This window comes from Ranitomeya imitator, chromosome 3 (assembly GCF_032444005.1).
Source record: "Ranitomeya imitator isolate aRanImi1 chromosome 3, aRanImi1.pri, whole genome shotgun sequence".
NCBI lineage: Eukaryota > Metazoa > Chordata > Amphibia > Anura > Dendrobatidae > Ranitomeya > Ranitomeya imitator.
In genome coordinates this window covers 758,110,164-758,126,653 of record NC_091284.1, presented here as the reverse complement: position 1 = coordinate 758,126,653, position 16,490 = coordinate 758,110,164, and the positions used below count along the sequence as shown (strand labels likewise).

Genomic DNA, 16,490 nt, shown 5'->3' with positions numbered 1-16,490 from the left:
TGTCTGAGATGGTTTAGTGAATCCTGCGGAGGAAGGGGGCTGGAGGCAACGACCCTGGAGGTCCCATCCAACTCTAACACTCTAGGATTCTAATTTGATACTGTTAAGAAACATGTTATTCATTAATGTTGTACCATTCTCTCATTGTTTTCTCTAAGTAAATGCTTATATTTGTGTCTTAACAATGAGATCCTTTACATCTAACAGAATAAAGACCCTAAAATGGCACGAGTCGCACTGGAATCCCTGTACAGACTATTATGGGTTTATATGATCCGAATAAAATGTGAAAGCAACACGGCAACACAAAGGTAAGTCATAAGTCTCAACTGGGTGTCCTCTATCTTGCCTAACCACTTTTTAAATGAAGTAGCCCCCCCTTTTAAAATGGAAACACCATATACTCTCCTCCTGCACTGGCGCCGCTTTAGTGATGTTGGCTCTGGGTCTCCCGGGGTTTATGTGACATTGGCTCACATGGCATAACAATCCGCAACCGCTATTAGACCGCTGTACTACTACTACTACTGGCTCTACATGTTAGGGCATGTTAGGTTAGGCTATGGGTTGATCTAGATGGACTTAAAGTCTTCCTTCAACCTTAATAACTATGTAACTATGTAGCTACTTTCATTTGTCCAATGTTCCCGCCTTTGGATGGACATCAGATAATCGGAAACAGTACGAGCACAACAGCCCAATAGTGGCTGGTGATTGGCTGCAGGACTCGCGTAGCATAATAATGTCACACAAGCCCTGGGAGACTGAGAGCCGACATCACTGGAGCAGCACCAGTACAGGAGCAGAGTATATGGTGCTTTTATTTTAAAAGGGGGGGCTTCTTTATTCAAAAATGGGTTGTCCAGGGATTGGACAACCCGTTTAAGGTTATAGTATGTAAGTATAGTTATGCTGAAAGCCATATATAAGTATCGTTATGGTCAAAGCTAGAGGTATGCTACAACTTTACTGCGGAAGACTTCTTATTTAGAAGTGCAATGAAAAATTGGGGTACCCAATGTATTCATTTTACCCACTTTTTACTTTTGTCTGAAAGTTTTGAAACCTGTGTAGATAAAGAGGCATTATGAAATGTGCCAAATCCTTGAAATACATATGTCAAGCCCCCCATACATTTTAGATCGATCCCATACAAGCAGGGCGGACTGGCCATCTGGCAAATGCCAGAAGGGCCTATCTGGTCGTGGGCCACCTTGTCTGCTACAGTCATGGCCAGAAGTATTGACACCCCTGCAATTCTGTCAGATAATACTCAGTTTCTTCCTGAAAATGGTTGCAAACACAAATTATTTGTTATTATTATCTTCATTTAATTTGTCTTAAATGAAAAAAACAAAAAAATAATTGTCCTAAAGGCAAATTGGATATAATTCCACACCAAACATAAAAAAGGGGGTGGACAAAAGTATTGGCACTGTTTGAAAAATCATGTGATGCTTCTCTAATTTGTGTAATTAACAGCACCTGTAACTTACTTGTGGCACCTAACAGGTGTTGGCAATAACTAAATCACACTTGCAGCCAGTTGACATGGATTAAAGTTGACTCAACCTCTGTCCTGTGTCCTTGTGTGTACCACATTGAGCATAGAGAAAAGAAAGAAGACCAAAGAACTGTCTGAGGACTTGAGAAACCAAATTGTGAGGAAGCATGAGCAATCTCAAGGCTACAAGTCCATCTCCAAAGACCTGAATGTTCCTGTGTCTACCATGCGCAGTGTCATCAAGAAGTTTAAAGCCCATGGCACTGTGGCTAACCTCCCTAGATGTGGACGAAAAAGAAAAATTGACAAGAGATTTCAACGCAAGATTGTGCGGATGTTGGATAAAGAACCTCGACTAACATCCAAACAAGTTCAAGCTGCCCTGCAGTCCAAGGGTACAACAGTGTCAACCCGTACTATCCGTCGGCATCTGAATGAAAAGGGGCTGTATGATAGGAGACCCAGGAAGACCCCACTTCTTACCCCGAGACATAAAAAAGCCAGGCTTGAGTTTGCCAAAACTTACCTGAAAAAGCCTAAAACGTTTTGGAAGAATGTTCTCTGGTCAGATGAGACAAAAGTAGAGCTTTTTGGGCAAAGGGATCAACATAGAGTTTACAGGAGAAAAAAGAGGCATTCAAAGAAAAGAACACGGTCCCTACAGCCAAACATGGTGGAGGTTCCCTGATGTTTTGGGGTTGCTTTGCTGTCTCTGGCACTGGACTGCTTGACTGTGTGCATGGCATTATGAAGTCTGAAGACTACCAACAAATTTTGCAGCATAATGTAGGGCCCAGTGTGAGAAAGCTGGGTCTCCCTCAGAGGTCATGGATCTTCCAGCAGGACAATGACCCAAAACACACTTCAAAAAGCACTAGAAAATAGTTTGAGAGAAGGCACTGGAGACTTCTAAGGTGGCCAGCAATGAGCCCAGACCTGAATCCCATAGAACACCTGTGGAGAGATCTAAAAATGGCAGTTTGGAGAAGGCAGCCTTCAAAATATCAGGGACCTGGAGCAGTTTGCCAAAGAAGACTGGTCTAAAATTCCAGCAGAGCATTGTAAGAAACTCATTGATGCTTACCGGAAGCGGTTGGTCGCAGTTATTTTGGCTAAAGGTTGTGCAACCAAGTATTAGGCTGAGGGTGCCAATACTTTTGTCTGGACCATTTTTGGAGTTTTTTGTGAAATGATCAATGTTTTGCTTTTTGCTTCATTCTCTTTTGGTTTTTTTTATTTAAGACAAATTAAATGAAGATAATACCAAATAATTTGTGTTTGCAGTCATTTTCAGGAAGAAAATGAGCATTATCTGACAGAATTGCAGGGGTGTCAATACTTTTGGCCATGACTGTACGTTGTTTACACAATCGGTGTTCTCACGACAGCCATACTGTTAAAAGTTGTGACGGAGGGATCATTAGAAATATTGGTCTTGTAGAAAATCTTTATTTCCTCCATCCAGGGTAATAATAGTAATATATCCCATCTGGTTCATGGGGACGGGGACAACATGGGCCTGTGTGATATCAAATGCCAGGACTGAATTTCAGCCCCAGTCCGTACCTGCATACAAGGAGCGCTCACTCTGTTCAGTGTTGTGTTCTCTGACAGCCACTGCCACACTCCTTTTGTCAACCGCATGTCTCTTGGAGAACAAAAGAATCAGCAGTCTGAATTATGACACGCTGTTTGTTGGGGGACAGTCAGGAGGCCCCTATACACATTAATCTGGTGTTCAAACCCATTTGATGTTTGTGGTATGGGGACCTTAAGATGCTCCGGCCATGAGATGGTGTAAAATAAAGTGTCCAATATTATCTGTAAGTTTTTCCAAAATTATCGTGCAGTGGGCACCATTTTAATAAAGTATTTTACCAATTTTTGGCAAAAAGATGACTGAAATACAATTCTATAATTTTTTTTTTCTTTTTTCTTCATACTTGTTACTCTTGTAATTCTGTGCTGTACTGACAGTCCTCTTTGGTGCCAATATGGATCCGAGTTTGCCCCTGGCTTATAGTCTTACTTAGTTCTCTGGTTTTGGTGCAAACTTTTTTCTTTGTCCATATGTTCTATGGATAAAAAAATTCTAATAAAACCTTTATACCAATTGCTTTGTGTTGTAATCCTAATGATGATATTTAATTTCTAACAGCCGTCTAACAACCATCATCGGGACGCTTTTCCCTAAGGGTTCCCGAGGGGTGGTGCCCCGGGACATGCCCCTCAACATCTTTGTCAAGATCATACAGTTTATTGCGCAGGTATGTCATGTATTTACATTTTTTTTTTTGATCATGTGATACTTTCCTTTAGTTCCCCTCCCTTACTCCGGTTCTGGTGTTTTCTGTCTCGACTTTTGACCAGGATTCTGTTACATCTTCTCTTGAAAGTAATAAATACAATGTGACCATTTACGTGTTTTTACAAATCTCTATATCTTATTTTTTGTTTTAGGAACGTCTAGACTTTGCAATGAAAGAAATTATTTTTGATCTTTTGTGTGTTGGAAAAGCTGCCAAAGCTTTCAGCCTCAACCCAGAGGTATGAATTTTTATTTTTTTTTATCCTTAGATTATTGGAAAAAATTAAAAATAGCATGTCCACTCTTTAAAAAGAGCTAGTAGAAAACGTTATCGTAGGGATATCACCTTTTTTTTTAGAACTTGATCAGATGATTGCCATAGGTGGGATAGTTCTAACCATCTGTGATCAGGTTTAGGATAATTAATGGAGAAATAATTATCCTGGGGAAATTGTTGGTGCTCAAATACGTGATATGCAATATCGGTTAGGTCTCTGGGTCATGGAGAATGCTTCCCCTGCCCCAACATCTTCTACATTGGACATATGTACAAAAGGGACAACACATTAGAATACCGTGACTGTCATATTAAGATCCATTATCAATTCACCTACACAAGGCTCATTTTTTCTATTGCTGCTCTTTATATTATTTTATTTTTTATACCCTTTTGCCCAAGTGAGGTCAGGGTAAGTGCACAACCGTTTCCGAAACCTGCTGATGAATGAAAACCTTGAAAAAGCCATTGCTACTTTTTTAACTTCACTTTCTTCTAAAAGGTATTCAATGCAAATGCAAGCCATTGTCAAATCTTCAGAAAATATAGTTTCCTAAAAAACTAGGTAGCAATTTAGATAAAATCTTTCCTTGACATTCACCATTGCTATTTGATCAGGACGCAATGTATTGTTTTAGCGCAGGGATGTAAAACTCAAAAACAGAGGGTCAAAAAAAATAAATAATTGGGACAATTCGACGGGCCAACCAGTACACAGAATAATGGGTCCCACATAGTCTTCCATATAGTATTATGGACTCCACATAATCCTCCATACAGTATTATGGGGCCCAAATAGTTCTCTATACAGTATTATGGGGCCCACATAGTCCTCCATCTAGTATTATGGGACCCACATAGTCCTCCATATAGTATTATGGGCCCCACATAGTTCTCCTTACAGTATTATAGGTCCCACATAGTTCTCCATACAGTATTATGGGCCCCACATAGTTCTCCATACAGTATTGTGGACCCCACATAGTCCTCCATATAGTATTGTGGACCCCACATAGTCCTCCATATAGTACTATGTGCCCCACATAGTTCTCCATATAGTATTATCGGCCCCACATAGTCCTCCATCTAGTATAATGGGCCCAATATAGTTTTCCATATAGTTTTATGGACCCCACATAGTCCTCCATATAGTATTGTGGACCCCACATAGTCCTCCATATAGTACTATGGGCCCCACATAGTTCTCCATATAGTATTATGGGCCCCACATAGTCCTCCATCTAGTATTGTGGGCCCAATATAGTTTTCCATATAGTTTTAAGGACCTCACATAGTCCTCCATATAGTATTGTGGACCCCACATAGTCCTCCATATAGTACTATGTGCCCCACATAGTTCTCCATATAGTATTATGGGCCCCACATAGTCCTCCATCTAGTATAATGGGCCCAATATAGTTTTCCATATAGTTTTATGGACCCCACATAGTCCTCCATATAGTATTGTGGACCCCACATAGTCCTCCATATAGTACTATGGGCCCCACATAGTTCTCCATATAGTATTATGGGCCCCACATAGTCCTCCATCTAGTATTGTGGGCCCAATATAGTTTTCCATATAGTTTTAAGGACCTCACATAGTCCTCCATATAGTATTGTGGACCCCACATAGTCCTCAATATAGTATTATGGGCCCCACATAGTTTTTCATATAGTTTTATGGACCCCACATAGTTCTCTATACAGTGTTATGGGGCCTACATAGTCCTCCATACAGAATACTGTCCTGCCTAGGGGTGGTGGTTCTGGTATCCTTCCCTGTTCTCTGTTGGAAACCCCATCATAGCTACTTTAAATGGAACCTGTCCCCCCCCCCCCCCCTCCCCAGGCATTTGTAACTAAAAGAGCCATCTTGTGCAGCACTAATGCTGCATGCTGACAAGGTGGCTCTTTTAGTTATTGTTCATTGCATTGCAGAAATAATCGCTTTTGAATTTGGTCCCTCATACCTTCAAATCGTCTTGGGGCAGGTCTTTCCCCCCTCTTCCAGACACAACACAGCCGTCACTCTGCGAGAAGGGCGCTGTCTCCTCGGCGTTATTCAGTTGTCCAGGCGCTTGCGCGGTCATATTCTGCCTTGGGCATGCGCAGTCCATGCTGCCCGACAACTGACATCACTTGATGTCTTGTTTACTGCGCCTGCGTGCACACGCGGCCCGAGATCCCGCGCGTGCACGCAGGCGCAGTAAACAAGACATCAAGTGATGTCAGTTGTCGGGCAGCACGAACTGCGCACGTCCAAGGCAGAATATGACCGCGCAGGCGCCTGGACAACAGAATAATGCAGAGGAGACGGCGCCCTTCTCGCAGAGTGACGGTTGTGTTGTCTGGATGAGGGAGGAAAGACCTGCCCCCGGATGATTTGAAGGTATGAGGGACCAAATTCAAAAGCGATTATTTCTGCAATGCAATGAACAATAACTAAAAGAGCCACCTTGTCAGAATGCAGCATTAGTGCTGCACAAGATGGCTCTTTTAGTTACAAACGCCTGGGGGGGTGACAGGTTGCCTTTAAGTGCTGAAGATCTGTTGTTGAGGGCACCCTGTGAAGTATATTCAGATTTATGGAGTGATTCACTACTTAAAGCTTATGTTGTTGCTTTACTTTTTCTCCCCTTCAACACAGAGAATGAATATCGGCTTAAGGGCTTTCTTGGTAATAGCGGATAGTTTACAGCAGAAGGATGGGGAGCCACCCATGCCAGTGACTGGAGCTATTCACCCTTCGGGCAACACCTTACGGGTGAAGAAAACCTACCTGAGTAAAACACTCACAGAGGAGGAAGCAAAAATGATTGGTGAGCAACATCTAATTGTCAATTAAAGTTCCTGCTAGAGGCAAGTCGGCCTCCGAAAATAGCTATAGAGTATGAATCATATTGGGGGCGAGACGCTCGTAGTACAGGTCTACTCAGGTGAGCAGTTGTCATTATTTCCGCTCTCCTGGCCTTAATCCATCTTGCCCTGCAGTTACAATGATGTGGTTTTTTTTTTTCTTGTAATGCCCTCCTCCAAATGAAAAAGCAAAAACAATTACTGTGATCATTATGATCACATGGTGTTCTGATATCTGTGTATGCATGTGCTATATTTGTTACTGTGTACTTGTTACAGTGATTTTTCCATGAGATTGCCGATGGCAAAAGACCTAATTGGGCCCCTCCCCCTCAACAAAAAAAAATAAATTTTTTTTGCAGTGTCACAGAAGAGCATATGTCACAACTTTGCAGCCCTTACAAAGTAATTTTGCCCTTATTGAAGCTCCTTGGAGTTTTCATGCACTAAGATACCCCTTTCATGGCCCCCAAACATAAGATACCCCCACAGTGAATTACTCAACCGTACCCTCCTCATGCACGATATGATGACCCAGCAGTAACTCCCTGCAAAGTATGATATCCCCACAGTGACTACAACGCAGTATGATGTCCCCCCACACACAGTATGATTGCCCAGACACCGCCTTCCACACAATATGATGGACCCCACACAGCCCTCCTTACAGTATGGTGGCCCTCCTTACAGTATGGTGGCCCTCCTTACAGTATGGTGGCCCTCCGTACAGTATGGTGGCCTTCCGTACAGTTAGGGCTCCCACAACCCTCCATACAGTATGATGGCCTCCACACAGTATAGTTGTCCCCACACAGCTCTCTAAATAGTATAGTTAGCCCCCGTTCTCTGTAGCATGTGTTCTGAATCTCTGCACTGCTCGGCACACCGGTCACAATGTAGCGACCGCATCGCGCCCGCTGTGCTGAGACATCAGACACACAGCAAGAATGGTGGAGGTGGTAGCTGACAGTTCTGTTATCCATCATTGCCTTCAATTGTATCTGCCACTATGATGTGGATATAGTTGAGTGTGATGCCGAGTGGCACTGGCGCTGACTCCCTGGGCCCCATATAACTGCGTGGTCCGCCGCTATTGCCGGTGCACCACGGCGGTGCACATAAAGAACCCAGTAAACATAGTTTACCAGTGTGTCTGTAATTTCTACCACATCCCTTTCTCTAGGCATGTCTCTGTATTACTCTCAAGTACGGAAGGCAGTGGACAACATTCTCCGGCATCTTGACAAAGAAGTAGGGAGGTGCATGATGATGACGAATGTACAGATGTTGAACAAGGAACCTGAAGACATGATCACGTAGGTCAAGTATTAAGGGTAGTGGTCAGGCAGATTAGGCTAAGGCCGGTTTCACAAATCTGACTTTTGCAGTTTGAGTCCGAACTGCCAAGTACAAAACAACCATGGGTCTCCAATTCTAAACTCAACAACATGTATGGGACTGTTGTGTTTGGGTCTGAAGAAATGTGGCTGTTCCAAACATCACGGTCTGTACCCAGATGGGCCCGTGAAACCCGCCTCGGGTCAGCCAAGACCATTCACACGCCTAGATGGTATGGTGTTCATATATCATAACGAGGCATATGAGTCTTATTGGGTGGAAAAAAAAAACGTAAAACATCCTATATATACAGTATTTAATATCTGAATGCTTTCTAATGTCAGATCAGATATGGTCCATCAGATGATGTTGTGTTATGCCCGAACCTTCCTGCGTTGAATTGATCAGCTCCATCCATTTGTGTCGAGGGTTACATTTACGTCATGCCTTCTAAATATGACAGGCATTTATGCATGAATCACCGGCTTCACCCACAAAATCAGAACATTGAGTCTCTTTTTCTTCAGCAATTTAGAATTGACGCTTCGCATGAATGGAGAGACAGCAGTGGAAATATCTTGCACTAATAAAGATTTCCAGTGCAATAAAAATCTCTTTCCTCCAAGACATTTTCAAAGTAATTTTACTGAATTGCACGTTTCTTATCTGTAAGCTGTGCCGGTGGGCTGCAGGGTACGCCGCTTCCTGCCATGGAAGAAATCTAGTAAAATCCTATTTTGCATCTCGGGCTGCTTTATGTATCTAGCCAAAGATTCTTTGATGTAAGAAGTCATGAGAAAATGCGTGATAAAGTAAACCGAGCGGAGTGTCTTTATTAATGTAACGTGCCCGAGTCTTTCATTGTCAGCCAGCAGACTTCTGGAATTGCAGTAATCACTTGTTTATATAGGACGAGTGCAGACTGCTCTGATCTCAATGTTTTACATTTCAGAGGAGAACGAAAGCCAAAGATTGACCTTTTCAGAACATGCGTGGCAGCTATTCCTCGCTTACTTCCCGATGGGATGTCCAAACTGGAGTTAATAGACTTACTTTCCAGGTACCAGGCTCCTTATTGATTACACGAATGCATTGCTTGATCATTCTGAAAAGTCAAGAATTGGACCCTTGATGAGAAGATGAGTGGGTACTTCTCAAGAACATCATGGCATCTGCTTAGGTCTTCAGACTTCTCAAGGATGTTTCTTTGATTTCTAGGAGTATACCCATTCATTTAGTTGTTCATATGGGGTTCTTGTTTTGCTTTAGACTCTTCCAAGAGTTATGTTCCGTTACTGTTTTTTGTTTTTTTTGTGCTTTGAAAGATTTTTATCACCAGGACTAGCACATTTCTAAACCACAGAGCCACCACTGATGAGCTGATATCATAGGGGAAGCTGCAGATGGCCACATATTTCTATTGAAAGAAAAGTGTTATTTGGCATTCTTTTCATGCCTTTTAAATCTTAAATCATACCTTGTTATCCGCGATCCGTTGTCTTATTACAGAGAAATCCACGTTTTTCTTAATATATAAATGAGCTGTTAAGATCTATGGGTCGGACACAGATCCCCAGAGAATCTGCCTCCAGAGCTTATTGTAAATGAGAGGAGGCGTTACCAGTGTGAGACATGTGATGACTGACAGTCTGCTCTCCTGATCTACGTGTATCACACTGGTAACTCCCCTTTCATTTAAAATAAGCTCTGGAGGCAGATTCTCAGGGAGATCTATGTCCGTCGCATAGATCTTAACAGTTCATTTACGTATTAAGACAAATGTGGATTACTTTGGATTAAAACATCAGATTGCAGATATCAAGGTGTCATATTATGCAACTTGCCTATATAGATGGCTTAGGAGGGTTGATCCTACTGTCAAATTCACTTTTAAAAATTATCTGAGATGTTCATGACTTATTGAAAATATATAATAATAATAATAATTTTATTTATATAGCGCCAACATATTCCGCAGCGCTTTACAAATTATAGAGGGGACTTGTACAGACAATAGACATTACAGCATAACAGAAATCACAGTTCAAAACAGATACCAGGAGGAATGAGGGCCCTGCTCGCAAGCTTACAAACTATGGGGAAAAGGGGAGACACGAGAGGTGGATGGTAACAATTGCTTTAGTTAGTCCGATCAGCCATAGTGTAAGGATCGGGTGTTCATGTATATATGACACAAATGCACAATAGATTCAAGAACCACTACCAGGACTTCAACCTATTGAGTTGAGAGACTCGAGTTCCCCTTCTCCCCCATTAGCAGTCCAGAGAAGAAGGGAACACGTGCTTGTATGGCCGCCTCTACACTTTATCTAATCTTTACCTAGAGTAAGGGGCCCAATAGACACTCCCTGTGCGACTCCTTCTTTTTGACATGGAAAAAAAATGTAAGCCCCTTGTGGACCCAGACAAGCATATCCAAGCCCAGATGATTGGGGGCTGCATGTGATCTCTGGGCTACATATTGTACACTCTTGTACTGGACAGTTTATTAAAACACCGCGGATATACCATTGGTTCAACCTGTGCAGCCGCCAGGAGCCCATGAGGTAAGGGGGTCCACTACTGAATAAACAGTGCATTATTATGAGCAATTGGACTGCAAAGGGTCCATAAATTATTCTTGCACAGGGACTCTCTTCTGTTTGTCCGCTCCTGATCACTACATTTGGATTAAGAGTATTGGGTGCTCGATTAGGCTATGTTCACATTTGCATTGCGTCAGGCGCAGCCACAGCGACGCATGCGTCATGCGCCCCTATATTTAACATTGGGGGCGCATGGACATGCGTTCTGTTGCGTTTTGTGACGCATGCGTTTTTTGGGCGCAAGCGTCAGGGCACAGAGGACGCTGCTTGTTGCATTTTTTTTGCGCTATAAAAATGAACGCATGCGTCACAAAATGCAGCGTTTTGCATGCGTTTTTGCGTGCGTTGTGCGTTGCGTCGCCGACGCAGCACACCATAACGCAAATGTGAACGTAGCCTTACTGAGCTTAACTACTTCATTACGTTGCACTTTAGCGACTCCAAACTCCCAAATGTATGAAAAGGATTACTGGGGTTCTCCGTTTTGAAGATATGAGTAATGAAGCGGTCAACAGGGTGCAGCTGTCACTTATAAAGCTCAGATTACTCCAATTAAGGTTCAGACACGCCTAGTTCAGGGTCTTAGGGGAGAACTTTTTGACACTCATTTTTTTTTTTTTTTGTATTCTTTTTGAGTCTTGCACTGCCCCCGAGGATCTCCACTAATCGTAACAGGCATCTGATTGGTCCCAATTTTATTACGGTTTTTACTTTTGAATTTTGTGAGAAATAAATGAGTTTATTGACATCTTCTCAAATTCGGAAGAATAATCAATAATTTCTTCTATCTTATTTATGATATAATAAGATTTCCTTTTTGGTCAGTGGATGTATTTCTCGGCAGTGATGGATGTAGCTTTTTCATTCGTTTCATATCTCCTTGCAGACTGTCTATCCACATGGATGATGAATTGCGGCACATTGCACAGAACTCTCTCCAGGGTCTTCTTGTTGACTTTGTGGATTGGAGGGAAGATGTATTATTTGGATTCATTAATTTTCTGTTACGTGAAGTGAATGATACCCACCAGACGCTTCTTGACACATCTCTCAAGATGCTTCTGCAGTTGCTCACTCAGTGGAAACTAGTGATACAGACCCCTGGGAAATCGTATGAGCAGGCGAAAATGAGGACATCAGAGGTAGGGGGTTTTATATTCTCATATCTTCCTTTCATGTCTCCCAATGGGACCGTCGTTAACCTTTTTTGGTCTATAGAATCTAAAGTGTGCTGTAACCTGTATAATCTTAACCTGCCAGCGCTGTGTTACCACTGTATAGAGGCAGAATCTACCTGGTACTAATGAATTAAAGGAACAAACGAAGAACATTAGCAAAACAAGACCTTAAAGGAGAACTAAGATCTGTTGGAGAGAAGTAGTAGGGAAAGATTGCTATTTTCCACTAGAGGTCAATGAGTCAGAACCCGTCCACTGCTGCCTGCGCCCATGTGGCTGCTGAAAAGAACCGGAAGTCTGAGTCTAGTATTGAGTTTAGTAGCCAGTGTGAAAATGGCAAGAGTTCTGATTTTTATAAAATTGTTGCATGACAATTTAAAGTTCTTTCTACCACCTATTTTTTATGTTTTTATTAAGACTGATGGGCTCATTATAGAAATCCTTACTATAACTTTCTTGTCAATCTTAGGTCTCCTTACTATGACTCCTTTTATCAATCTTAGGTCTCCTTACTATGACTCTCTTATTAATCTTAGGTCTCCTTACTATGACTCCTTTTATCAATCTTAGGGCTCCTTACTATAACTTTCTTATCAATCTTAGGTCTCCTTACTATGACTCTCTTATCAATCTTAGGTCTCCTTACTATAACTTTCTTATCAATCTTAGGTCTCCTTACTATGACTCCTTTTATCAATCTTAGGGCTCCTTACTATAACTTTCTTGTCAATCTTAGGTCTCCTTACTATGACTCTCTTATCAATCTTAGGTCTCCTTACTATGACTCTCTTATCAATCTTAGGTCTCCTTACTATGACTCACTTATCAATCTTCGGTCTCCTTACTATGACTCTCTTGTCAATCTTAGGTCTCCTTACTATGACTCTCTTATCAATCTTAGGGCTCCTTACTATGACTCACTTATCAATCTTCGGTCTCCTTACTATGACTCTCTTGTCAATCTTAGGTCTCCTTACTATGACTCTCTTATCAATCTTAGGGCTCCTTACTATGACTCTCTTATCAATCTTAGGTCTCCTTACTATGACTCTTTTATCAATCTTAGGACTCCTTACTATAACTTTCTTGTCAATCTTAGGTCTCCTTACTATGACTCTCTTATCAATCTTAGGTCTCCTTACTATGACTCTTTTATCAATCTTAGGGCTCCTTACTATAACTTTCTTGTCAATCTTAGGTCTCCTTACTATGATTCTCTTATCAATCTTAGGTCTCCTTACTATGACTCCTTTTATCAATCTTAGGGCTCCTTACTATGACTCTTTTATCAATCTTAGGTCTCCTTACTATGACTCTCTTATCAATCTTAGGTCTCCTTACTATGACTCACTTATCAATCTTCGGTCTCCTTACTATGACTCTCTTGTCAATCTTAGGTCTCCTTACTATGACTCTCTTATCAATCTTAGGGCTCCTTACTATGACTCACTTATCAATCTTCGGTCTCCTTACTATGACTCTCTTGTCAATCTTAGGTCTCCTTACTATGACTCTCTTATCAATCTTAGGGCTCCTTACTATGACTCTCTTATCAATCTTAGGTCTCCTTACTATGACTCTTTTATCAATCTTAGGACTCCTTACTATAACTTTCTTGTCAATCTTAGGTCTCCTTACTATGACTCTCTTATCAATCTTAGGTCTCCTTACTATGACTCTTTTATCAATCTTAGGGCTCCTTACTATAACTTTCTTGTCAATCTTAGGTCTCCTTACTATGATTCTCTTATCAATCTTAGGTCTCCTTACTATGACTCTTTTATCAATCTTAGGTCTCCTTACTATGACTCACTTATCAATCTTCGGTCTCCTTACTATGACTCTCTTGTCAATCTTAGGTCTCCTTACTATGACTCTCTTATCAATCTTAGGTCTCCTTACTATGACTCACTTATCAATCTTCGGTCTCCTTACTATGACTCTCTTGTCAATCTTAGGTCTCCTTACTATGACTCTCTTATCAATCTTAGGGCTCCTTACTATGACTCTCTTATCAATCTTAGGTCTCCTTACTATGACTCTTTTATCAATCTTAGGGCTCCTTACTATAACTTTCTTGTCAATCTTAGGTCTCCTTACTATGACTCCTTTTATCAATCTTAGGTCTCCTTACTATGACTCTCTTATCAATCTTAGGTCTCCTTACTATGACTCTCTTATCAATCTTAGGGCTCCTTACTATGACTCTCTTATCAATCTTGGGTCTCCTTACTATGACTCTTTTATCAATCTTAGGTCTCCTTACTATGACTCTCTTATCAATCTTAGGGCTCCTTACTATGACTCTCTTATCAATCTTGGGTCTCCTTACTATGACTCTTTTATCAATCTTAGGGCTCCTTACTATGACTCACTTATCAATCTTCGGTCTCCTTACTATGACTCTCTTGTCAATCTTAGGTCTCCTTACTATGACTCTCTTATCAATCTTAGGGCTCCTTACTATGACTCTCTTATCAATCTTAGGTCTCCTTACTATGACTCTTTTATCAATCTTAGGGCTCCTTACTATAACTTTCTTGTCAATCTTAGGTCTCCTTACTATGACTCTCTTATCAATCTTAGGTCTCCTTACTATGACTCCTTTTATCAATCTTAGGCCTCCTTACTATAACTTTCTTGTCAATCTTAGGTCTCCTTACTATGACTCTCTTATCAATCTTAGGTCTCCTTACTATGACTCTCTTATCAATCTTAGGTCTCCTTACTATGACTCTCTTATCAATCTTAGGGCTCCTTACTATAACTTTCTTGTCAATCTTAGGTCTCCTTACTATGATTCTCTTATCAATCTTAGGTCTCCTTACTATGACTCCTTTTATCAATCTTAGGTCTCCTTACTATGACTCACTTATCAATCTTAGGTCTCCTTACTATGACTCCTTTTATCAATCTTAGGGCTCCTTACTATAACTTTCTTGTCAATCTTAGGTCTCCTTACTATGACTCTCTTATCAATCTTAGGTCTCCTTACTATGACTCTCTTGTCAATCTTAGGTCTCCTTACTATGACTATCTTATCAATCTTAGGGCTCCTTACTATGACTCTCTTATCAATCTTGGGTCTCCTTACTATGACTCTTTTATCAATCTTAGGGCTCCTTACTATAACTTTCTTGTCAATCTTAGGTCTCCTTACTATGACTCTCTTATCAATCTTAGGTCTCCTTACTATGACTCTCATCAATCTTAGGGCTCCTCACTATGACTCACTTATCAATCTTAGGGCTTCTTAGGGTACCGTCACACTATACGATTTACCTACGATCACGACCAGCGATATGACCTGGCCGTGATCGTAGGTAAATCGTAGTGTGGTCGCTGGGGAGCTGTCACACAGACAGCTCTCCAGCGACCAACGATGCCGAGGTCCCTGGGTAACCAGGGTAAACATCGGGTAACTAAGCGCAGGACCGCGCTTAGTAACCCGATGTTTACCCTGGTTACAAGCGTAAAACTAAAAAAAAAACAAACAGCACATACTTACATCTGGTGTCCGTCACGTCCCTTGCCGTCTGCTTCCCGCACTGTGACTGCCGGCCGTAAAGTGAAAGTGAAAGCACGTCACCGCTGTGCTCTGCTTTCACTTTACGGCCGGCAGTCACAGTGCGGGAAGCAGACGGCAAGGGACCTGACGGACACCAGAATGTAAGTATGTGCTGTTTGTTTTTTTTTTAGTTTTACGCTTGTAACCAGGGTAAACATCGGGTTACTAAGCGCGGCCCTGCGCTTAGTTACCCGATGTTTACCCTGGTTACAAGCAAACGCATCGCTGGATCGCTAGATCGGTGTCACACACACCGATCTAGCGATGACAGCGGGAGATCCAGCGATGAAAGAAAGTTCCATACGATCTGCTACGACGTACGATTCTCAGCAGGATCCCTGATCGCTGCTGCGTGTCAGACACAGCGATATCGTAACGATATCGCTGGAACGTCACGAATCGTACCGTCGTAGCGATCGAAATGGTATAGTGTGACGGTACCCTTAGGCTAGGTTCACATCGCGTTAGGGCAATCCGTTTAACGGATCCGTTTCAAAGTGGCACTAACTCCAATGTAACGCACTCGTAGATTCCCATCATCCGAACGCATCCTAACGCATGTCAAAATGGTCCGCTATTTTGTGACACACCTTCAAACCCGGACTACCGCATTTTCGGGTTTGTCACAGAGAATGGAAGCGTTTGGTCTGCATAGAACGCTATTGCTAACGCATGCCGACGCAGTGCAACCATGCGTTAACGCTATCGCAAAAATACATACAATTTGTGCCTCATCACTAGCTCATCCGTTTAACGGATCCCTTAAACGGATTGCTCTAACGCGATGTGAACCTAGCCTTATCAATCTTAGGGCTCCTTACTATGACTCTCTTGTCAGTCTTTTATCCAATG

General features: G+C 41.8%; 1 protein-coding gene across 5 annotated transcripts in view; it reads left to right on the top strand.

Moving 5' to 3' along the window:
- FRY (FRY microtubule binding protein) overlaps positions 1 to 16,490 on the top strand; it is a 422,350-nt gene that overhangs the window by 264,260 nt on the left and 141,600 nt on the right. For all 5 annotated transcript variants that reach the window (XM_069759001.1, XM_069758996.1, XM_069758997.1 and 2 more), the window contains exons 12-18: positions 208 to 311; positions 3,663 to 3,771; positions 3,965 to 4,051; positions 6,740 to 6,911; positions 8,132 to 8,264; positions 9,239 to 9,346; positions 11,779 to 12,034. In XM_069759001.1, coding sequence (XP_069615102.1) covers positions 208 to 311; positions 3,663 to 3,771; positions 3,965 to 4,051; positions 6,740 to 6,911; positions 8,132 to 8,264; positions 9,239 to 9,346; positions 11,779 to 12,034 — 969 coding nt within the window. The remainder of the gene's footprint in view (positions 1 to 207; positions 312 to 3,662; positions 3,772 to 3,964; positions 4,052 to 6,739; positions 6,912 to 8,131; positions 8,265 to 9,238; positions 9,347 to 11,778; positions 12,035 to 16,490) is intronic.